General features: G+C 37.8%; 1 protein-coding gene across 1 annotated transcript; it reads left to right on the top strand.

Annotated features, from left to right (window-relative positions):
* The first annotated feature begins 1,246 nt into the window (after positions 1-1,246).
* pinx1 (PIN2 (TERF1) interacting telomerase inhibitor 1) lies at positions 1,247-25,836 on the top strand. Its single transcript, XM_044106528.1, has 7 exons — positions 1,247-1,396; positions 2,281-2,390; positions 2,693-2,785; positions 3,023-3,104; positions 3,479-3,568; positions 8,966-9,048; positions 24,203-25,836. The coding sequence occupies exons 1-7, from the start codon at positions 1,378-1,380 to the stop codon at positions 24,818-24,820; spliced, it is 1,095 nt and encodes a 364-aa protein (XP_043962463.1). The 5' UTR covers positions 1,247-1,377; the 3' UTR covers positions 24,821-25,836.
* The last annotated feature ends 64 nt before the right edge of the window (positions 25,837-25,900 follow it).

The raw sequence follows: 25,900 nt of genomic DNA, 5'->3' as shown, positions 1-25,900 counted from the left end.
TGCAACTTTGCTCTAATCCCAGGAAATGGTTTAGGTGTAGTTTTTGTATTAGATAAGAGTTTCACACAAATCCAGTCCAATCCAGTTTGAACCAGTATGATCTGAAAATGATATTTGTTATTAGAACAACAGAAGAGGGGAATCACGTTTACTTTAATCCAACAAGGGAGACTGTGCAACTTGGATAGGATTTTGTATCCGGAAAGAGTGCGATATATTGCAGTTTTAAATTTGCAATATGTCAAACTTTTTCTTTTAGAGCAAAGAAGTAACTTTAGGACTCTAAACAGCAGTTATCTCAAGCACATCTAAACGGAGAGAGTGCATGTGTAAGATAGATCAAAGTGATAGCCAAGTCCCACCACAGGGTGTGAGTGTAAATGTTGTCTCCTGTTACTTTACAGACAGGAGCTATGTGTGTCTCACAGGAGTACAGGTTATGTAAGAGTGACTTTCATATTCAGTCTGGGTGTTTACTCTGAACAAAAAGATTTTGTTGCAAAAAAAAAAAAAATATAGAAGTGCAACGTCTTTTATGAAGCTGGTGAAATTTTTTTATTTTATTTTGGAGTTGTTGATTAAAAAAAAAAAAAAAGAATATATTGCCATAAAAGTGTAAGAAAATACAACATAAAACAAGCAAACTAAAAAGATTTACCTAAACAGTTTGCTGTCTGAATTCTGATTATAATTTCTTACATAAGATGTTGTTCATGCTTCATTCAATCACATCTCTACCCAATCCTTCGTAAGAAACAAATCCTTACCCTATTAAGGATTTTGACACAATATTTTGTCTGCCAGATTTTTACACAAGGGTGATGTGATGCGGTGTTAGTTTTCTGTTACATATAGTGATTTGGATGTATTTTAAAAAGTTACATTTTGGTCTCATCTGACACCTTCCATATATTACCATAGCATTAAGCCTCTCCACGTCTGCAGAATACTATTTCCTAGTGTTCTGTGACAAACATGTTAGGCCTTCATAGATGAATGGCATTATACTGAGTGTAAATAACAGAGTTGAACTGTTTATCTTTTCTGCTTTATTATTTAGCTGATTTCTTTTGTGTGAAACCAAGCACAAGTGGGTCTCATGCTATTATAGTTTCTAGCCTGGAGCGCCCTCTGCTGATAAGTGTCGATACAAATTAAACAGGAAAATAATAATACTTTGAAAAATTGACTAAGTTGAATAACCTACCGGATTTGATCTCTTGATTTTCTTATGTATCTTTAAAAAATTTTAATTATTTCCCTGTTACATATTTACTGTGTCTTCAGGCACCGTAAGCATGTACAGTAACGGGAAAAAATTGTCTTCAGGCATATTTCTCGGAGCCATCCCATGCGTCATCTGTTAAAGGACCCAGGATGTCCATGCTCGCCGAGCGTGCGTATATTTCTCCCAGTTTTGATACATTGTCTATGTTTTCTTTGTTTTTTATGCTATCTTTTATGCCTTCTGTTGCTTCCGAAACTATTTCCACTCTTCTATAAATTGGTGGTCAGAAAATATTCAGTTTTTCTTAGAAAAGTACTCCAGTTAGCATTAGCATTTCACAGTCGGTGATTTAAACACGTGCGTGCTACTGTACTCTGACTCATTAATAACGTTTCAACAGACTATTTACTCTACTAAGGTCCTGTCTGCCTTTTAATATTAAACTATGACAGCCCAGTGAGGCGTTTTAACTGCTTCCTTTAGATCTTACTATCGGCTTGTTGACAAACACCTGTTATTTTTTATTAAGCTATATCGTTGAATAAAATTATTAATGCCATTATTAGCACACTCCCTGGCTAAAAACATTGAAGCAAACCACACTTACAGGATGTTGAGTCCCAGTTAAGACATACAACTGTTTGATGGGATAGATGGACATTACCTGCAAGTCTCAAAATGAAAAACATCCATGCCGCACTTCGCCCAACAGTACTGACTACATGTTTTTGTTAAGGGTTGTATGTATGTGGTTAGTGTTATAGTTTTAAGAAACACTTCTATAACTGGCACAGGGTATTTGACACAGTGCAGCTATTCTCTTACATAATTAAAATGTGATACTTCACAATAGAGCTAACTTTAGCCTGTGGGTACCACACTGTGTATGATGCCTGTGGGCACTCTACTAAGTGCATGATGTATGGTGCCTGTACATGTATACATGTAAGTGTAGCTCCGTACACTTAGATAAGGAAGCTTGTTCTCATCTTTCATGCAAGCTCTTGTTGGCGGACTGTTGTGTAATCACATTGCTGCTGCTCCCTGTTCAGCCCGCAAGAAACAGAAGTGGTCTGTAGACCCTAGGAACAGCGCCTGGAGCAATGATGACAACAAATTTGGCCAGAAAATGCTGGAGCAAATGGGCTGGTCCAAGGGCAAAGTGAGTGAGGTTTCTTCACATAGAATATGTAAAGCAATTAACTCTGCACTTTTCTGTTTGGGATGGGTTTTTGTACAGGAGAATACTTGTGTCATAGACCAACAATTGAAATATAGTTTATTTCTTGATATAAAGCTCAAAGTCTTGACTTAATTGTAGTTTCAGATTTATGATAATGAAGTTGCATTGTTGTCTCACAGCTTGCAATATAATAAGTTATGTGTAATTGTAAAGAAATATGCTAAGATTGTACAATTAGGAACATGTGTTAGTATTCTCTCTTTATTTGTCATCCTTCTCAGGGACTAGGGAGGAGTGAGCAGGGATCGACGGATCACATAAAAGTCAAAGTTAAGAACAACAAACATGGCCTCGGAACAAACGCCAGTCATGAGGTCAGTTCTGTTAGAAATAAAAATGTACTTTTGGACAAAAATTTGCATGTACTAAGCATTTATTTTTTTAAATCAGAACATTTATTAATTCTAGGGCAAGAAAGGACAACAGTTTATTTTAAATATAACGTTGCATTATGACCCTGCTCAAATAAAAATTATTCGTTTTTTCATGTAAGTTCAAAGAAGTGTGAAGCTTGAGTATATATTGATCTGTGGTTCTTTTTTTCCCCTCAGGATAATTGGATTGCTCACCAGGATGAATTCAATGAGCTTCTGGCCCAGCTGAACAACCACCATGGTCAAAACACAAGTAACGGTAAGCACAGGAAGCATGGTTACAACGTTTTACTGCAGTAAGTGGTTTGCAGCTACATATATGAGAATCCAACAGGAATACAATAATTTTGGTAATCCTATTTGACTGCATTTACTCTGATTTACTGTCATACACTAGGGTAATTTATACCTTGCATACAAGACTTTAGACGTATCCTTAGCTTTTTCAACAGCAGAGGGTGCTACACTGCAACATTTTATAAAGTACAAGGATTTATGTGCTCACTTATCATGTTTAAAACATTAGTACCACTATGCTAGGAATCTTACATGTATAATAACTTCTCACTTGTTGATTTATTCATTTTTAGTGGGTTGATGTGCGTAACATAGTTTGTGTTTTGACATCTGTAGAAGTTCCTCCAAATGAGATGAAGAGCTTCAGTCTGGAAGAAAAATCAAAGATTTCTAAGAAGAGGGTTCATTACACAAAATTCACAAAAGGTGAGTATCTTCCTTTTAACCAGCTGTGTTTTTCAACTTTAAACAGTTTTAACTCATCTTAACTAATCTGTACCTGAAAGCTACACATTTCTTTTTACATATTTAAAGCAAGACTTCATACCAGTAGTTGATTCAGAATGAGAGCGAAATGGTGCTGCTGCTTTCATGGCTTTCTGCCAGAGCTCCCCTGCAGCATACACTTGACCTCTTATTAAAACTTATGCTGTCGTCTCAGACCACAGACGCTGATCAGAGTCCGGTCGGTATCTGCTGGGTCAGTTGACCCAGTGAGTGCTTTGGGAGGTTATTTATAGGCCTTCCCACTCCTTTCATTACCCTTTACACGTCAGGAAGTTAAGATTTGCTGGTCAAGGTCGGTACACTGATAGACTCGCAGCACGATGTGTGTTCAGAACTACTGGAAGGTAAAGCAGAAAACTATCATATTACACTGCATAGTATCATGATTACATGATTGATTAGTAGAATTTGCATTGTAAATAATGACCTGGAGTCCAGCATACACTTTACACTTTGAATGGGGGCATTTAGAGTTACATCAGTCATCTGCCATCCTAAAACTAAACAAAATATAACATTATTATTATGTTTTTTTGTCTTTGGACTTACTTGCTTGTGCTAATTAAAATGTTTTTAATTGTATACAATATATATAATAGCGAGTCACTGAGTAATCTGCCTCATCAGATCTGAACACTTGAAAAAACAAACATCTCAGTTTTTGCTTCACCTGGAAGAACCTTTAATATTTTACGTCATTCAAAAGCAACTTCCTGTTTCCTGTTTGGAGCATCTGGTATCTGCATTTACTCCCCCCAGCAGAAACAGAACTCTCCTGACCCATTAGATGACCCTGCCTGATAGGACCTGGCCCCTGTCTCTCCCCCACTTGCACCTTGTTTTTATGTTGCAAATGTGAAGCGAGTCAGAAAAAGGTGCACACTTGAGCATGACAATCTGACTGTTTCAATGTGCTTGTTTCTTTAATTTCTTCCAACATTTATATTCTGCTGCCATTTTTTAATTGCCAAGTTTTAGTCAGGTTAAGCTAATTCTGACTCACACAGTTCTATCATTATCTAATGTGACTTGAGGTGAGTATGTTTGCCAACTACAGGTGCATTCATGGCAGCTCTAACTAATATTTCTAATTATCATTCATGCAGCATAATGCATACATTGTTCTGCTTCTGCATGTCCACTCACTATTCATTTTTGGATATTTGCTTTCAGGGCCAACTGGGATGATTGGAAAATGTTAGTCCAACAAATTTAAAGACTTGGCCTGTCACACTTTATATTACATAATTGCTCAATCATTCTTATGTGAACTAAGCAGATTCACGTTACATGATTTCAGTATTTTTTATTCACCTATATAAAAATATTGGGGACACTTAAAATTTAAGACCTGTTTGATGTATTTTTCAGTAGTTAAAAATGCTACAGTTTTTTTTTCTTTTTTTTGCTACAGTACAATAATGTGCACAATAGAGTACACACTGGAGAGCTTGTTTAGATGTGAAATTATTTAGTTGAACAGCCAACTTTGAGAGTTTTCTTTTTATCTTTTTTATATTGGGTTTAAGCCAGACATGGAAAAAATACAAACTTTGGATGAAAATGATCAAATTTATTTAAATGTAGAGGTGCACAATATATTGAAATACAATTATAGCAGTTCTAGTACAGTTGCAATATTTGGCTGGCTATTATTACACTCAATGTTCCCAGAATAGTTTGCTTATTCATCTTTGAATTCAGGTATTCCAACCACATCCGTGACTACAGTTGTATGAATCAAGCACCAGGCATGTACACTGTCTTACAAACATTTGTAAATAATGGCTTGGGGTCAGGATCTCAGTAATGTCCTGCATTGTATAGTAGGGTGCCACCTGGCCATTAATACCAGTAGTGCAATTTTTTGCCATTTAAAATTTCATTTTTCACTCCTAGTTTAATTTTTATAAAGTGGGAGCAAATGACAATGTCAACAAATTGACCACAAAATGATAGGCCAGATTACAAAAGAGGGGAATAGAAGTTGCTGCTTGTACAGACCTGACCTCAGCCTGATGAATTGTAGTTTTCAGTCATTAGAGTGCTGCCTTTTAGCCAGGCTCTTTAGTCTGGGCTCACACAAGAAATTCTGGTAAAAAAAAATCTCTTTTAACACATTCCTAAAACTTATGGAAAGCTTTCCCAGAATAATTGAAGTTGCCATAACTTCAAAGACAACTGATGCCAGATCATAGACCACATGGATTAAGATTTGTATGTCACCCAAATTTACATATCTATGAAAGCAGGCGAGTAAGTACAGCATGTACAATTACAGGTTTCCTGCCTTATTGGCCAAGTTGCACTGAAACCTTTACTCATTAATGTTCGCATCCAACACAAACTTTGGTGACTACGATACTGAAGCTCTCAGAGAGTAGAGCAGATGTTGTTGTGATGGCAAATAATGAGGAAAGTGTTGAGGTTTTGTGCAGAAATTGAAGGGAAAATTTTTCTGTTTTGTTTACCAGTAGAGATTTGTAGTTAAGTAACCTGCTTTATATAGAAAAACTGACAAATGAACTGAAGTTGGGTAGGGCTCACAAGGAAATATGAAAGGGGGCTTGATCCCTGGTTTTCCATCTTTGCAACTCTGACTGCTTTGTGCCATCAAATAATTTCTCATGCATGAGGTGATCCAATCTCCATTTTTTTTCTATCAATGTTTTTGACATCTAGTTCTGGAGAAGTACTTTTGTTCTTTTTTTAGTGTTGACTCTAAGAAGGAACAGATTAAGAGGTACAACATGCAGGAATGTTTACACTGCCAATCAGCCTTTTAAGGCATTGACAGATTTGGCACCAGTCTTAATAATTTAACTGTCATTTACAATGTGACTATTATATGCTGTCCCTTCTCAGAAAGGGCTGAATTCTTTCCAAGCAACAACAAAGTCTCAAAGATTAGATTGGAAATTTGAGCGTTTGCATCTTAGGGCATATGTGTTGAGTTAATAAAAGGTCATATTTATGTATTTGTGTTCCCCTAGGCGTCAGCCACAATAATAAAAAAAAATTACCTTTTTTTTATTTTCTCCCTAAATGGAGGTGGACTGCCACTATAGTTGCCAGTAGCAATTTGTAATCACCTAAAAAGAGCTGCAGGGTAACATGTAATCCACCACGCCTCTTTGCATGCTTCTACAGACTTCTCCAACGCCAACTCCCCTTTTTGTGAGGTTGTTGCCAAGTAAAGGCTTGCTAATAGATTTACTGTTGTTAAGCTTGTTATGTGAGTGGCTGGTAAGGTCAGGTAATACTCTGATAGTTTTTAATTGTAAAAGAGGTCAACCAGTTTAGTAGATGATGCTATAAATACATGTTGTATCATGACTTGTTAGTTTATAACTTTCAGTGAAAATGTTGTAGCTTAAGTAGCAGTAGCCTTCCTTCCTCTTCCTCTCAGTTCAGGCCCTCTGTTTACTGTCCTGCCTATTTTTTCTATGGATATCTCGTTTATGCTGGTTCGCTCTTTGCCAACACTGAGGATTGATGGCCTTTGTTTGCGGGGAAAGGCACCGAAATCTCCACTGCTTTGGTCCAGGCTCCACAGCATAAACCAGTAACCCAGTTTTAATTGCTGCCTCCATCTATCACTTGTCAGGACAGCCAGGGTGGTTGATGCAGAATTTAACTACAATTTTTCATCCCCCCCTCTCTGTGTGGTGGCTTCATTGCTGCTTTTGGGTTTTTAAAGAGTATAATTTTTTGTTGTTTTTAACAGATCTTGACCAATTAAAAATCACACAAAAAATTAATTCAGTTTTTTTTATTGTGGAGGTACTTGGCAATAAATCTTCTTTTTGAAAGTCTGTTTATTTCCATTTAAATTGCACCACATTGCAAGGAAAATGAATTTGTGGGTTGAACAGAATGTTAAGTTTAGTATGTGGGTTGCCCCCATGAAAAACCTGCCAAGTCCTTTTCTGCAAATAGCAAACATCATCTTCCCGACTGGAAAAACAGGGTTTGCCATCATTGTTGGCAGTGCAGAGATTTCAAGATGAGATTCAGCAGCTAGTGTCCATCCCACATCTCAACTCCTTGGAACCAGACCAAGATGTCAATGCAAATAAAGACAGCGTTTGGAAGTAGAGAGGCTGAAACTGGCAACAATCCTGACCCCACTAAATTGGCTGGGTTGAACAGATCCTGAGGAATAGGATTCCATCCCACAGCATTGTGTGACCAAGTTGGTTACCAGCATAATGAGGAGGTGCTAGGTTGTTGTGGTTGTATGTGGTACTACTAAGGCCCCTGCTTGTTATATAAATGAATTGTTAATTGCCAATAAGTTTTGTTTCTTCAAACTTTAATAATCCAAGCCCATAAACACCACCACATTACAAACAGTTGCTGACTAAGCTGTTGGCAGGAAAAACTGGATAGTTTATTGTGGCCAGATAATCAACTCTGTTGATGCATTTTCCTTACAGATGTGAGATCATTTGCAAAAAATAAACTTTCTTTGCAACAAGAAGCATACTTGCAACAGAGAAATAGTTAAAACCAAGTTCTTTATAAGTTTAGTACAACGAAATTAAACGCTGTGTCAGTAAATGGGACTATGTTTATTTTAGTCTTGGCACTCAGTAATTTGATGTCAGTTTTGCATATCAGTTAGTGCATTGTAAACCTTGTTTGACTGGTTATTTGATCTGATGATTTCTACCATTTTGAACTTCTCTTTGCCCATTCACCTGAAAACCAGGAAATGTATACGTGTGCTCCCTTTTCCAAGCAGTGAGAAAATCAAATCCAGTATAATTTTTACGTCTGACCCAAGTCCAGTAGGTGACAAACACCAAATGACCTCCTTCCCATTTGTTTTAGTTTTCAGCATACTTTCTTGGTTTTTACCTCTTAAGTGTGCCCTGTGCTGTGAGTTTCAAAGTCAAAAGCAGGGAGATAGGGTCTTAAAAGCAATAAATAACCAAATGTTATCAGAGTCCCGCTGAAGGAAGAGGATGCAGCTGTTTGAACAGGACCCAGGCTTGAGACAGACGACTGCATGCTTCAGGAGCCTTTGAGGCCCAGTCTTGAGAACAGGAATCCGGAGACTTGGCGGACCTTGTCGTCAGTTTATTTTTCTTTGCTGTTTTATCCCTGCTGCCTAAGTGAACCGTGCACAACTCCTCCTTTCTTTAACCAGCTACCACATTTTAAGCACACACACACACAAAATGTGTCATATGTTCTTTAGTCTTTTCACTCTGTTTGTTTGTTTTTGATATATCCAATAAAATTTGCTAATAAATGCTGATGTTGAGTCCAACAAACTGTTAAATGTTTTACTTTCTTGTTTTATTTTAGGCAAGGACTTATCTTCCCGTAGTGAAACAGACCTTAACTGCATCTTTGGGAAGAGGACCAAGTCTACCAAAGACCAAGAACAGGTAATGTGTTGAACTTTGTTGTGTGAGTAAGAAGAAACTTATTTTATTTTTTGACTAACATCTGAGGATTTCTTGCTTCAAATATAATTGAGCATTTCTCAGTCTTCTACCTTAATATTCCTAATTAATTACTTCACTTATGCTGAAAAAAGCCTGTCATCTGAATTGAGCAGGCTGATCCATGATCTTTCTAAGCCTAATCAAAGTCAGGACTTGGAGGAAGACAGCATACCTCTAGCCAGGTGGCTCAGGCTTATCAGTCTCAGTAATTGCTGGTGACCATCAGTTCTGATGTCCTCAACATTTACTCTGGTACAGTGTGATCCCTGAGGTTTTGCAGGTCCCAGCTCCCAAGCTGCCTCTGGCTGAAGATTAGCCATGTTGCAGTGAACAGCTTTAACGCTGCCAAAGGGCCACTGATGGTGGCAAGAGCACTTAAATCCAGTTAAGAGATTTTCACTCTTACCTCTTCGTCCCCCTCCTTCACACTTTCCCCTTTTTTTACTTCTGCCTCAGACCATCACATCAGGTGGTTCTGCCTGCCAGAAGGTTTTATTAAAGTAAAAACCCAAATTGTGTTGAGGTTTGCAAAATTCTAAAGTGATGATGCTTACAGAAAAGTTCTTTTTTTTGCTCTTGCCGTCAGTGGTTGGACCCTTCAGTTGTCACTTTGCCATTTGATGCCACGGTAATAGTCTAATAGTTTTGAAACTTACAGGCTCCAGTGGGTCCAGCTTGCATTTTATTTTCCTTTGTAAATAAAAACGAAAAATGCATGAAATCTTCCTGTTTGTACATAACTTACAGGAGTTATGATACATTTTAGGCCTATATTTGCTTTCATAAATTCACATTACCTGATTTACAGATGGACCATGATACGTTAGATTGCTAAAAAATTTATGTATTATTAAAGGTCAGTAAAAGGTAAAACATGTAGGTTCATTCCCACACACATATTTTAAGTGTTTCTCCTTGTTTTGATGATTATTATTTAGTCACTAAAGATAACTCAGATTTTTGTTTTTCTAAAGAGTACTTCACATAGGAACTTTACAAGGAAAAAAAAAATATTTTCAATACAGATGCCTTTTTATATACTAGCTATTCTGTCATGTATGGATTCCACACCCTAAACCAGTAACCCAGTTTTAATTGCTTCCTCCATCTATCACTTGTCAGGACAGCCACAGTGTTTGATGCAGACTTTAACTACAATTCTTTATCCCTCCCTCTATGTGGAGAGAAGCAATTATTCCATTACAGAAACTGCTAAAACCTCCATTTATTATATTTAAAATATTAACTATTTTTTATTTATTTTTACTCATCTTACTAAGAGCTATTATGGAAGGTTAAAAAAGCCATTTGCTGCTCCAGAGCCTTAAGTCTCCGACTTAAGAAAAGTTACTTTCCTTAAGTCTCCGACTTAAGGAAAGTAACTTTGTCACTTTCCTTAGGATCTCATAAAATTAATTTTAAACCTTAAAACAGATATAGACCATTTGGATCATTACTTTAACATGTTCATATACCTTTATGTCAATAAATTACCAATATCTGTCTCTTTGGATGAAATAGCTTTATAATGAGAAAACACAAGATAAAACTTTGCTTTGCAGCCAGAGGAATTACAACTAACAATTATTGCACCACTTTTACATTTGTATTTTATGGTGACTTAAGCATTTTCACCCATTGTGTTGTAATGAATTAATATATTTTCATGTTGCAAACCAGGTTTGCTTCCCCAAGTTTAATCGACCGAGTACAGAAAGCCAGTCAGATGGTAAAATATCTACCTTTTAGACAGCAATACACAAAAAACCCTTTTGCTGGATTCCTTTGTTTATTTCAAGCACTTGGCTTGAAGAAATTGGCATCTTGAAAATCCATAAATTGTACACAAAAACCCTTCCTCTATTCCCCTGCAGGTGCTCTGCCATAACATGACAATAGGAGATGCTCCCTGGCTGATTAACATTGGAAATGCAAGCAATACACACCATCATTTTTTCCCTAATCGTTTGGTTATGGGTTCTTATTTTTCAGCCAGGTGGGACACCATTGACCACATTGAAAGCACCAGTAACAATTACAATGGTTTCCCACGAGCCCTGTGTTAAAGCCCAGCAACATGCGAGGTTGCAGGGAATAAATAAGAACTGTGATTGACCAATCAGGATCTAGGCGTTTTGCCTGATATTCTATGAATCTGTCTGTGACACTGGAATGAACCTTTGTCTCACACTCAGTCATTTGACATGTTACACATGTCATCTTGTATCAGTCATTTGACATGTCTATATTGAATAATTTTACTACTCCATAACATTATACTGATACAGATATGGGAGTTTTGGTGTGTTTGATTATGGTATTACACAAATGTCCATCTTGAATAAGCTCGTCTGAAGCTTCATGGACTTCTCCAGGCTTGCCCTCTTTCCCACTCATGAATCTCCCAGCTCTTCAACCACCACCCACGGCTGTCTCTCCAGCATCCCTTCCACCAGTCCCCCCACTGCGGGTGTTTTCCTTCCTCCACAGTGATGTTTCCTGCTCGTCCCTTATCGCTGTGCGCAACGCTCCATGAAACAGACAAGTGCACGCACACTCAACACACAGGTTTCTGTTCATCAAAGGCAACTCTGGATATGAGAGCATGCAAACATTTTTATTTGTTTTTAATACGTAGTTGCTGTTGCTTAACAATTATGGCATTACACCACACCTGAATTACTATCTGAAATTAATAATTAACCTTTGAGCCATTCTGACTCACTCTGACTGGTTGAAGCTTTACCCCTGACACCAAACATGTGAGGGGTAAAGTTTTGGAGCTATGTCTCAAACTTTTAACATCTTTTTGGAACACAGTCCAAACAGTCATCCAAAAATACTGCTAACCTACCAAGAATCCTAAGCAGACACTAATCAGGGAAACCCATGATAACTCTAGAAGATCTGCAAATCTTTTAAGAGGACAGTGATAGAGTGAAAGAAAGAGAACATGTTTTTAGATTATATATTCCAGTTAGCAATTATTTGTTTACAAAATTAGCTGACAATTATTTGAATAATTATTAATCCGATTAATTGTTTCAGCCCTATTCTGGTCAAATGAGACTAAGCCAAATGTACTGGCAGAGGTGCGATTTAATGTTTTAGCTTGAATCTCGGTCAAGATTTCAAAGAAAAGCTAAACATATATTTTCATACAATCTTCCTAAGTTTGAAATATAAGTCTGTAGTTTACAAAGCTGTTGGAGACATACTCCAAAAGACCAAAAGGTGATTTTTATTATTTAAAAAAATATGTCATTTATCGTCTTCCTTTCACTTCAGAATATTACATCAATTAGGTTGACCACATAAAAATCCAATGATATACATTGGAATTTGTGGTTATAAACTAGTGTAAAACAAAATGTAAAATAAAAAAAAGGGGGGGGGGGGTGAATACTTTTGCATTGCACTGCAAAATGGAAGAGTTACTTTTCCCCAAAAAATGAGATTTTAAGTATGTTTATCATACTTATTTATTGTAGACATTCAGCTTTGTTTTACTGGAGGAAAGCTATTTGCAATGTACAAGTGACTAACTTAACAAGATAAATTGCAGGCTGCTGCTTTCACCCACAGCTTCTCTTTTTATTGTCTAGCCACCTAAAAATGTAAGGTTGCAGCCATTATTTATGATGTGTGTTGGGGTATAGCACCTGTCCATCTACTTGGCTCTCTGTTATCCATCATCTATCCTATACACTCAAACCTCTTCCGTCTCCTGCCTCCTCTTGAGCTCCTCAACATAATTACTCACCACATGACAAATGACAGACTCTCACTGCCGAGATATCAAAAAGCCCCGGCCGTTTTTAAATGCAGGGACATTGGCACCCCTGTGCTCCCCGCGCTTATCGGCGGGCGAGCAGTGCCCCTGGCTGTCCTGCTCTCCTCCTTCCCCCTTTCTCCACCACCCCTGCTCCTCGTGCCCTCCTCAGGGGGTTTAGTTAGGGGAGCCACATGGAGGGCCAGCCCAGCTTGATTTATCTCCCTCGCCCCTCTGCCCAGCCACTCAGGCAGTCCGAAAGAGCCGACGAGGCTCCAACGGGCCTCGGCTCGAAAGCCCGGCATTAGCTGAAATAAACCATTCTGCCGCCCAGTGAAAAATGTCCTCTGATTGGCTAATTAATCAGTCAAAGGGGAGCGACGCGGCTTGTGGCTTGAGGGACCCAAGCGGGCGACCGCAGAGGGCCCGCTGATAAATAGACTCCCCGCCGATTCATACATCAACAAAAGTTAGTCATTTTTTATAGGCGCCAGCTCAGTTGAAAGGTGGAAACAAGCTGGAGTTTTTTTTTTTCACCTACATTTCATTCTTTTTTTTCTTTTTTTTTTGGAAGGAGTCAAAAAATAAAAGCTTTTAAGCTTTTTATTCAAATGACCTGCTTTTGTAATTGTGATTTTAATTTAATATTTAAAAGAAAATGAAGAAAATCTTTATTTTCCACATTTCAAATAACTCCATTTATGCACTAGTCTTAATTAACCATTACTCCTTTTTATTTTAATTTGATTTCAGTAAGGGCGCATCCACAGTTTTAGTCTTATGTTGATTGCTTATTCTGTTTGACTTCAGCAAAACGTTAGAGGTGCTCCAGCATTCACCCATTTATTATTTCTCTACTCCCTTGGTGTCAGAAAAGAAAAATGGTTCAGCTTAAATTGGTACCAGCCTTGTTTTGACGTTTGAACCTCCAGTCAGACGGTGGGTATGCTGCGCCCTGCTCTCGGGTCAGCGTGACCCTTGCGGCCTCTCCCACTCCCACTCTTGCTCAGGCACAAAGAACGGGGGGATCAGGCCTCATCGGGTGGCACCTGTTGCAAGCGTTGGCTGCCCACGCGTCGTCCACATGAAGGATAGCCCGTCGGCATGGGCTCCCCCGATACCGCTGTGTTAAGGAATATGGAGCAGGGGCGACACGGGTTGAGCATTTGGCAGACGCGTCACAGGGAGCGCCAGGGAGCCGATGGGCGGAGTAAAGCTGTGGAAGTTTGCTGACAGTGCAGAAGCAAAATCTAATTTTTGCTACATAAATTGTCTCCAACCGTACCACAGGTGACAAGGGTGGCAATTGAGGCGTGTGAAATGTTTTTGATAATTATAAATCTCAGGATGTCAAGAAAATGTCATTTTCTGGAAAGTAGTTTTAAGATCAGTCTAAAACAATTTGTGTCTAATTGTCAAGTTTATAACATGGAGTTTATTGTATTTGTTTGATAGGGAGGTTAAATCTGATCATTTCTTATTTATTCCAGACTGTATCCAGCAATAATAACAATAATGGACAATGAACACACCCAAGACTCCCGTCAGACATGCACAGATTGAAAGATGTTGGCTGAAGCATTAGCTTATAAATGCTAAACCTTCTCCAAGTCATCTGTATATCTTATAGTAAAATGGAAATATTCAGAATTAGGCCCTTTGAAAAATAACCATCTAAACCATCTAAACTGGTGTTATCCAATCTGTGCCACACTTATCCAATATGTGTGGCACTCATGAGTGAGGAGCCCCATAATAAGTTTGTTCAAAACTGATGGACACATCTTTTAGGCTGACATTTTTTTGATAGTCTCAACACAAGGTATTAATATTTAATTAAGCATTCTAATCAAAATTTATGTCAATCCTTCATCCCTCTAACAAATGAACTGGCATCAATTTTAATAATTTAATTGACACCAGTCAGTTATTAAAATTGGTGCCGTTTTTGTTTTGTTGTTGTTGTTTTTGGTAAGAAAAATGACCCGTGTCTTATTTTTTTCGATGAAAATAAACTATTTTCCAGACTTAGATAATGGAAAACAATAGATCTCAACATTTTTTGCCTTTATTTTAAGGAAGCAAAATTGTGACTTTTTTTCTTAATTATACTACTTTGTCCATTCCATTAAGAAAATATTTCAAGATATGAAGAAAGAAGAAAGGCTAATTTTATTCCTTTAGACAACAATGCTGATCTGATGAAAGGGTCTAACGGTGTAAACGTGCATCGCTGCAGCGTGGTGACTGCTATTTGAATGCGCTCATACATAACGGGCTGTTCGTTCACAGATAGCATCTAATTGCCGCAACCAAAAGTGATCCCAGTCTTGATCATGTTTGTTGACAGACCATTTTATTTTTACCGCTGAAAATACCAAGGCCACCAAGAACAACCCCTCCTCCTGTAAAATAAGCGCAGCACACAGTTGCCATTTACCTCTGTGGCAGTTCTGTGGTCTGCTCCCGGCTGGCAGTGCCAGCTCGCTGACACTTAGAGATTAGTGCTGTACCAAAACAAACAAACAAAAAGAAAAAAAAAACAAAAAACGATGTGTCTGTCCCACAGTTACAGGCCTATGCTACAATATGAGATCTGGATAATTACCTCCTAGTGAAGCTAACCGCCCAGACATTTCAGACCCTCTTGGCTGTTTACAGTCAGACCACCGTTTAATCACTGACTTCTAAATCTAATGAATCACAGCTGAGAGAAATAATAACAGCCTCTTCGCTCCCTGGGGTCGGAGTGAGGAACCCCGGTGTTCATGAAGGCCTATTGTCGGTGAGTGTTTGCAGTGTTGAACAAGCTGCATGCATAATGTTGTCTTCATTTGTTATTTATGATTAACGTTCCCGCAGTGGGAACAAAATGCTATTTTTGAACCCATATTTATGTTTAAACTCCACACAGTGTCTGCTTTTAGCAAAGTTTATAATGTGCGGCATATAGTGGGTTTATATGCTTAATTTGTTCCCGTTAAATTTGTGATTCGTAACCCTAATTTACAAAGAAGGGAGAAAAAAGATTGGAATTAGTTTAAAGGTGTAGACTTGCGTGTTGAACTGAGGCATTCACTTATTTGGATTAAGGCTTCCACCTGTTTTTCTGTCCACCCACGTCATGCCGATGAACGATGGGCTGCCGGACTTGTGCGCTCATCAGGGAGAGACAGCTGGCTAATCAGGCCCTGATCCATAGACCTCGAGTATCACCAAATTTATTATTGTGGCAGGACAATGAGGGCAACTCTCATGCAATTACCCACCCAGCCAATATCGGTGAGAAATTATTGAAAAAAAAAAAAAAAAAAACAGCAAGCAATGCAAATAGGCAGTTTTTCAGGAGATAAAAGGCCATGTGCTGCACAATCAAAGAGTAATTAACAAGATTTAAAAAGGTGAGTTGTTAAAATGGTTTTTGGTTAAATTTATGTGTTTCAGATTGAAGGAACTTTAATAAACTTGCTCTCGAATCTTGTGTTATAGTACAAAGTAACACAAGTAAATGCAAGCTGCTACCTTTTAGGGAGTCACCTTTTAATCTTTCTCTCTACATGTTTTATATTTTACTTGCTGTTGAAGTAGACTGCAGCTAACTATTCTGCCTTACATCTCACTCTACTGTTGAATTTGTTTGCAGACATTAATTCAGTGTTTTGGCCCCCTAAAGGTATGTAGTTAGGCTTGAACAAATGGAAAGAATCGAGATCAGAAGTAATGAATGCAAAACGTTTGCATCCTGTAAGTTACATTTCTTTTTGATGTAGATCAAGACACTACAAACTTTAGCCTTAGTTTTTATTAAAAGCGGTGATGCTTTTGTATATGTAAAGGACTTAAATTGCCTTGTTGCTGAAATGTGCTGTACAAATAAACTTTCCTTGCCTGCAAAGAATAAGCTTGAAAGTATTGACAGGCCCACCTACAGCTTACAACATTAGCCACCAATCAGGCAAAGCTGGGTTGTTGTTTGGGACAGAGTTTCAGTCCTGCCTTGTAAGCTGCTGATGTGTGTGTTACTTTTGATTTATTATTTTTTTGTAACATGTTGTCAAAAATATGCTTAATTGCCTTTTTTTCTTAAAAAAAGCAATTAAGCATAGTTTTTTTTTTCAGTTTTTGAACTGGAAAATGTTTTTCCCATGTGCAAAATAAAATAGATAGTAATTTTTATCTTAGAAAGGTATGAAATATGTCTTTTTAAGGCATAGACATTTTGCTAAGTTTTAGCAAAAAATTTTTTCCTAAACCTGTGATGTTTAAGAAAAATACAGGGATTTTTGACAGATGACTTGAATATCAGTATAAGTTATGCTGCGCTGTTTCCATCTTGTTGACAATTAATCGGTTGCCATATATGCCCATGTTATTCTTTCTCATCTGTCCTACCATCTGTGATCTTCAGCATTTTGAACAACATCATTGGCGTCCAGTATGAGAATCTACTGCTGTGAGACTGTCCAGCTGACTAAATATTATATTGGCACGAAAAAAGCAGGTTCATGACACTTGAAATAGATTAGCCATATAACTATGTTCTGATATGAACATAGCACAAGCTGATTCTGTTATATATTGTTAAAAATCAGTCCTATTCTTTATTAGAGGCTTCATGTTCAGAACAAAAATATCTTTTTCAAAAATTATGTATTTTAGAACTTGTGTGAAACTGGCTATGTAAAACAGTTTGAATTTAGTAAAACCACTGAAGAACCAGCACTAAAAACTGTATTTAGTCTAAAATACTTTAAAATTTCAATACCCATCTTCATTTCAAAGCATTCTTGCTCAGCTTTGTATTTTAAATGTTATAATGATATTCTGCATCTTTACTCGGTTATATTGCACTCTTTTTGCTGTCATAATATTTAGATCAATGACATACAAGGTAACAGATTTTGTATTGTACAAAAAAAAAATGCTGGCTTAGATTTTTGCACTCTTTAGATCACAATCAGTGTAAAGTGGGATTGCTTCCTCTGCAAAAGAAAAAAATAGCCCAGGTTATTACAAATAAATGTAATAATATTCTAGGATATTTTTTTTTATTCTTGGACTCACTGGAAAGAAAAGTTTCTCGTGCACTGAAGTGAACCTTTTTCTTCATTTTTCCTGGCTTGATTGACTTCCCCTCTGAATACATTGGCCGTGCTATTTTGGCACCTTGGCACATGTTTTGCCATTGGCTTCCCATTGGTTACATTAGCGAGGAAGAGATTGAACTGGAGTGTCTTGAAGGAGGCGTCCTGTTGAATGTCTTCCCAACCTCTCCTTTTCTTCGGGACCCTCTGTGGACCCCTCCCTGTGTTCCCTGCCCAACCCTATCCCCCGCCAGGGGAGTGAGTGGATCAGGAAGGGCCCGATAGCCAGCCAGACCGCTCCTCTGCTGAAGGAGCCTTATCTCAGAGCTGCACACAGTGCATTGAGCGCATCCTTTTCCTGGGGTTCTGCGTCTGGGTGGAGAGAAGTAGATGATGTGGGAGGAGAAGTACACACGGCTTGATAAGAGGTGTGTTCTCCAACCCTCTGCCACTCAACTCTGCCATTTTTGCCATTCTTCCTAAATTTAGCAAGAAGCTGGACAGATTTTTGCAAAGGTAATAAAATATAAGGCAGTTAAAATTGTGTATTTTTACAAAACAATATAGAAAACATCTTTTCTCATAATGCATTCACAAATGCTTTTTTCTGCAATAGCTTAGTCATATTAGCTGCTTGTATGTTTAAAGTTGTCAGTTTCCCTTTTATTTTTTACCTTAGATGAAGATAGGATAATTTCTCTCAATTTTTTGCTCGAAATAACTAGACAGTAACCATTACTGTGATTTTTAAAAAATGGTATAAATGTTTTAATATTCTTTTAAAAGATCAAGAAAATTTTTTTAATATTTTTTATTTACTTGGCTTAACCCACCAGGAATTGATTAAGTTATCAGGTTTTCATATTATTTTTCAACTTACATATTCAGTTCAATTAAAATATCTGCAGTTTGCCATTCATTTCATTTAGTTTATGTCCATAAACATTTTTAATGCCCGTAGGTTCAAAACCCAGTCTTTTAGTTGTAGGTATGAAAATGTTGACATCTTGAATACATTTACTCTGGACGTATAAACTCTCTTTTCGATTCTTACCTTTACCCATGATGATATGCATTTTTACTCTCTTATGTCATGTTTTCTGTCACCCCAAATGCTCTGCTCCAGCTGGAGAATAATCTGTACAGTCAAATATGCATAATTTATTTAGGTATTACATTAAGTATTAACATATTTCACATAAAGCATGACAAACTTTTATTCAAATACTTTTATGCAGTTTTTATTTCATTTAAGAATTTGTGAATTTCTTGTCCATTGTTCATCAGGTTTCAAATTAATATGCTGCTTTTTTCCACATCTGTTAATGTAACTGCAACTTTGAAAGGATGTCCATTGGTCAGTAGCGCTGTCCAAATTTCATTTGTCTACTAAAGTCAGTACTTGGGTTAGTAATAAGTAGTGGGTCAGATATGTGGAAAAAATATACATAGTATCTGTGTGTGTGTGTGTGGGTGTGTCTGGATGCGTGTGTGCGCGCGTGTGTGTGTGCGTGTGTGTGTGTGTGACTTCCCTGTTTAATTCCCCTTAAATAGTGCTAGGAAAATACATTGTGGGTTGAGTTGAGTATATTGGTTGCATTGCGCCTCTAAAGACCTTGCTAAACCCTTTCTGCCAATACCAAAAAACTTTGGTGATAAAAAACTATACTTGTCAGCACTGGAGACAGTTTTAATGTTATGGGATTCTGCAGCGAGTGGGAATCCTATGCCTTTGGGACAGAACGCTGGCCTTTCAAGATGTCAACACTTGCTCCCCAAAGGAAGGGGTTTATCATAGACTACCTCCACAATTCGGCAATTTAGAGGATGGAGTGATCTGCTTGCAGTTCTTACCTAAGACTCATTTGTGGGATCGGCCTTGGTATGTTGTTCCTGCCAAAGTACCCAGCACAACCACATCAGTGGACTTGTGGTAAATGCTGGTTCAAGAAAGGCATGCAATCCCAAACCAATGTGCGAGGATGAGAAAGAGCTGCCAGGCAGTTCTGGCAGAGTGTGATTTTTCCATGCATCATAGGTACAATGAATAAATGAATAAGTAGTTACATTTCTTTTCAATTCTTCAAACCTCAATTATGCAATCCATTCAACAGCATTAATTAGACTACTGCCTTATTTAGGTATTAATACCTAAATAAGGCATTGGCAGAGAAGTTTTTATGGGGATAACACACATACTCACTATTGCTGCTTAAATAAAAATTTTGTGCAATGGGAAATATTTTTACTTTCCAGCAGTATAAGATCTGTTGGAAAGAAGCATTGTTACTACATAGCAGAAGCGCATCAAACACCAATTTCCATACTCTTTTTGATACTTTTGTTTTAAAAATACAAACTTGAATCACAAATGAATCTGGTAATGCTTGCTGTCTGCTGGATACAAGACTATGACATTGCAAAGGATTATATGACTAACAAGTTTGAGCGAAAGACGCAACTGAAAATGGAGAAACCCCTCTAACGTTGCTGCCAAGTACTTTCCTATTAGCCTGTCACCCCCAATAGTTCATGCTAAAAAAATCTCCAGGGCTGCCAGTAATGCTGACTGGATCAGTATGTTTACATCCACTCTGTGTGTGTTTGTCCAGCCTGTGCACAGCACTTCTACCTGCTGTCATATCAGAGTCTAATGGAATCCCCAGGCTGTGAAGGAAGAACCAAGCTCAAGCCACCTTTCCCTGATGATGATGTTTCTCTCAGTCACTCTCCCCTCTTTCTTCCCTTTGCTCATTCAGCCTGTCCCTCTCCTGAGAGTAATTTCACAGGCAGCTCTAAAGTGGCCCCCAGCCATCTTCCCAAATCCCAGTTACATGCTGTTTGGCGCTGTCAGCTCTAAGCCTCATCTTCACTCTCCCAAGCAGAGAGGACGCCATTGTGCAGTAACTGGGAGTATAGATTTTTAGTGGGAAGCTGGAAAGTTTTGTTTAATGGCACCTCACCTGAAGGGCTTTATATTCCCCTTGTTAGAAGTTGTGGTTATATCTGGACAAGGTCCTAGATGGTGGAAAACTTTCTTTAGCTTTCGTGTTGGGTTCACCTACATTGGAAACCACTTTTTTCTGTTTTTAAGGTCTGCACTCTCACCGATGTTATTGGAATCATTAATCTTGTTGACAATTATAAGCTTTCTTTGAATTTATTTGAGAATCATCCTGGCCAAACAGATGAGTATTTTTATCTTCATTACATTACAATTTTTGATGAAGGGACTTAACAAGAAAGTTTCATGTACATCTCTCAACTTGGCTCTGCATTTGAATGTAGATTTGGATAACTTGAGCCATCCTGTCTATCTCAAACTGTACTTGAACATAATAGCTTTAAGGCCAAACCATGACATGATAGCATACAACTCAGTGTTTTCAGTTAATCTGTGTGGTGTGAAAAATGTCATCCACTTCACCATCTTAGCAGCGTCTGCATTGTTTAGTGCGACTCTCCAGAGGAGCTTCTGTATTCTTCACGACAAATCATTATGCATTGAGTAGGCCATTAGGAAAATGAAGACAAATGGGTCATATGGGCGAGGTGACAAATTGTACATGCTGTGGAGGTAGAATCTGGACCACGTTGTGCCTAACAGTTTTAAAATAGGCCCCGTTTAATGCCAAACCGAAAGGCTGCAGCGAGGATTTATAATCAGACTCAGTTTTCTCCTAAATATAGAACAGAAGATCATTGCATGCTATGTATGTATAAATTCATAAAAACTAAACAGCTTACAGAATTTTTGCTGTGCTTCTTTTTACATCTGAAATAAATGCTATAATCGTCAATCCCTTTAACACAGACGTTTATGGTCATAAAGTACATAATCATAAATGTGGAGAAATTGTATTTTACCCCACATGAATTTGTGGGGTCACAATTCAGTTTGAGGGCAAACTGAATTGTCCTCAAACAAACTGAATTGCGACCCCACAAATTCATACCAATAAGTTGGTATGAAGCTCTTGATTTAATATTCACAAGTTATAAGTTAAAAAATGACTTAAGAATGGTCCCTCTACTCTGTCAATGCAAAGCGATCGTGAAAAGTAAAGGTTGGAAATGGCCTGGCCATTGTTTTCCTATGAAATACTACTGGATTCATATATCCCCTCAGTGTGCTTTCTGGAATTTCTCCCAATGACCTTGATTTCTCCAGTTTTTCCTGTCCTGTTTTAGAATTGTAGGCAGCCTATAAAGTTGTAGTTTGGCAGTGGCAGCAGACGAAGGGAACAGAAGTATTCAGTCTGTGCTGGTCACACTTCTAAATATCGATCAATTAAAGTTTGAACAGAATTAAATTATAAGGCCTTTTATTGCTGGCAAAGATGCTGTGGGATTGTTTACAGCGCACACGATTTCCGATAAGCGACATCGAGCTGGCACATTACAAACACAGCCAAACGTTAGTGATTGGATAAAATCAAAGCCAATCATTTAAAACTTCAATAGAGTCCATGCCTCCAGTAAGCAATCCTTTCTCAATAAGAGTCCAGGGGCCTCATGCATAAAGCGCGCGTGCGCGCAAAAAACCCCATATTTTCCGCACAAGTCTACATGTATAAAATTTAACTTTGCAACAAAGTTTGCGTAAATATATGCACACTTTTTCGCTGGCGTGAAAATGTGTGGCAGCCACGCAAACTTTTTCTGTGGACAATATCAAACTACAAAGCATCAAAACTCATCTAAATACACTACAATCTGACTACATTCACTGTTATTTAGACCAAGAAGCATTGAACCCAATGTTTTGGGGTTTTTTCCCATGATTTTAATATTTTATTTTTTGAAGTAAACAATGAAACTAAACCACATTTATCCTCAGAAAATAAGCTAACACACACACACAATTTAAAGAAAGCAAAAATAAAAGGATGCGAAAGCCTCACTAGCAGGAACTGGTACCAGTCCAGCTGCAGTCATCCTTCAGTGGAGCCGCCAGCTTTGTGAATGCGCCTTTCTGGACAGAAAACATCTCTATTCTGTAAATGTACAGTTTATGCACATGATTCCACTATTTATAATAAATGTCCATTTTACCCACTCAAAGGACTCTCTGACTCTCTGGCTTTAGATTCCAGCTGAACGCTCTGCTGTTCAAACAGGCATTTACACAATCTCTTCATTTTCTTTAATTTGGATTTTTTTCTTTCTTTAAAATATATTATTTTTATTTTTGTGAGGTTACCTTATGTTCCCTGAAAGCACCTTTTAAATAACATATGTAATTATTATTATTATTATAAATACTTATACTGCTACAAACAAGGACCGTTGCCATGGTTATTGCCTCACGTGGTGGCAGACTTCCGGGTATTCATACTAATTTACATATGTATTTATGGAGGCGACAGGGCGCACCAGCAGCTGCGCTCTATTTCCCGCAAATTTTGATGTATAAAGAAAAGGTGCGCGGTTACGTGCGTGCGCACGGCTTTATACATCAGAATTTCTTTGTGTGCCACACTTTTCTAAAGTTTACCGTACGCAAAGTTTTAGTGTGAAAATTGTGCACTTTTTTATGCATGAGGCCCCTGACCTTTTGTTTGAAACAAAGCATAGAACAAGGTGCTGGTTTTTCCCAGTCTAGGTTGTAAAAGTGATCTGCAACTTTATTCAGAGAAACTACACTTTTATAATAATCTGAATTATATTATTTTGTTAACTAAGTAGGTTTTTGGATGCACATGCCCTCTTCTTAGGAGAATTAAGTCGAATTTAAGCTTCTGAAACATTTCTGTGGAATGAGAAATGACTTTCCTAAGAAAGTTCACGTGTTAGATTAGGTTGATTGCCAGCCCTGATTTTCTTCTCTTTTCTTGCTCTGGTGGTAAGCCAACACAAACAGCAGATCTGGTTTCATTTTGATTTGACAGTCACAGTTCAGCTACAACTTGTATCTCTATAACAGCTCCTCACCACTAAATATGGAGCTGTTGCAGAGGGACGACAGCTTGGAGCTGACTGCGAACAAGCCCAGCTGGATGTTAGGAACAATAAAAAAAAATGTAACTCTTTTGTTAACTGTGCTTATTTTAAGATTCTAACACCTATTGTTGCTTCAACATCCTTCTTTGGGATTTTCACTCACTTCACATCATTGGAGTAATCTTAGTATGATGATTGACAATCACTTAAGCTCCTTTGTTCAAAATGGTGTACCAGGTCTGGATGTACAGATTCTCTAAATAACTTTCTTTTTATTTGTGTCTTTGTGGTGTAGGGGAGGAGCAGGAGCGAGTCTCCATCTGAATCAGAGGAAGGTGGGACTAAGGCTTCTTCTGAACTTGATACTGAGTCAATAACCAAGACTGTGACAAGTTCTCTGAGCATGCAGGAGTATTTTGCGCAGCGCATGGCAAAGCTGAAGAAGGCTCGCGGCTCTGAAGGTTCAGCATCTTCTGTCAAAGCGGAGACTACTGAAGCATCAAGCCCTGCTGAGGAGCTCAGTCCAGTCCATAGCAGCAACAATGTTTCTGAAGAACCCAAGAAAAAGAAGAACAAAAAGCTAGAAGAGGAGCTAGTGGATGTAGAAGAGAAGTGCAGTCCCCCCATCGTACCAGAAGAAAAAGAAAACAAGGAGAAAGCTCTTTCAAGAAAGAAAAAGAAGAGAACTGCAGAAATCATTGATGAAAATGAAAACTCTAGCTCTGCCAGCGTTCTGGAGATGAACTGTGAAAAACCAAGTTTCTCCAAGAAGAAAAAATCTAAACACATAGAGAAGCAGCTTATAAATGTTCTTGAGGGCGAGGAAGATCACAGTGGAGTAAAGGAGTGTGAGGAGGAACTAGTTACTAAAAAATCCAAGAAGAAGAAAAGGAAGAGAGAAAATCAAGAATAGGGTGAAGTTTAGGTTTTGGTTAAATTTGTCCAGCTTCCAAAAACTTTTTACTTCTCTTGTGTTCTTGTTCTAATACCCACCTTTTTAAATATATTTGTAACCAAATGAAATCTCTAACACATGAACAACAGATGCCTTAGCAGCTGGCTTAAATGAAATTAGTTCTTCCTGATTCTTGTATCTCCTGAGTCATTAAATATGATTCAGGAAAAAAAAAAGCTGTTTTCACATTTATTCTTCTTTTATTATTTGCATGCATTACTATTTACATACACAAAACTCCATATTCTCCATGTCATGTGATCAATGATATGACATCTGGTGCTTTGGCATGATGGGCCTTTTAAAACGAGTCATTCTTTGAAATGCCTATGACATTATTCTAAATAAATATGGTCACACACATTTTGACTCTAGCCTAAAGTTAGATTAATTTATGAATAGCATGACTCCTGCAGAAAGAGAAAACAATATCCCATTGTGGAAGTTGAAACCATAGGTTTATAAACTGTAAAGGCCATGTTACAAAATCAGTGGAAGAACTCTGGTGTTTATTTTGTCACAGATGATTTGGCTGACAGTCACCATTTACCTTACAGATGTGACGCAGGATGTTCCGGTTAGTTTGTCTTCACAAACTCTTAACAAACCCGCCTTGTTCCAACTCCTGTGTGGGATGAGGAAAAGAAGATGCCAGTGGTGTCCAGTATTGCGCATTGAAAATGATGTCGCATTCTTTGTATGTTAGGTTTGTCTGTGTGGAAATGATCTGAATGTGTGTTTTGTCTTCCCTGGACAAAAGAAAAGGTTGACTAACTTTGTAGGCACGTCAGGTGTACTAATTCTTATTCCGTTCTCTTTCCATTTCCTGCTACAATCAGGTAAATCTTGTTGCACCATCTAGCTTAGAAGGAAATATAACAAATCTTTACAAAAAATGTCAGATTTAACATTATTGTTTGGTTTATGATGCCTTGCAGAGCATCCCAGTTTTTTTTTTCTTAATAAAAATTTTTTAAAAAGTATTGTGTACTTGAATATGCTTTCAGCCTGAACCAATATTTTGTAGAACCAACTTTT

This window comes from Gambusia affinis, linkage group LG22 (genome assembly GCF_019740435.1).
Source record: "Gambusia affinis linkage group LG22, SWU_Gaff_1.0, whole genome shotgun sequence".
NCBI lineage: Eukaryota > Metazoa > Chordata > Actinopteri > Cyprinodontiformes > Poeciliidae > Gambusia > Gambusia affinis.
This window is presented reverse-complemented; position numbering and strand designations above follow the sequence as displayed.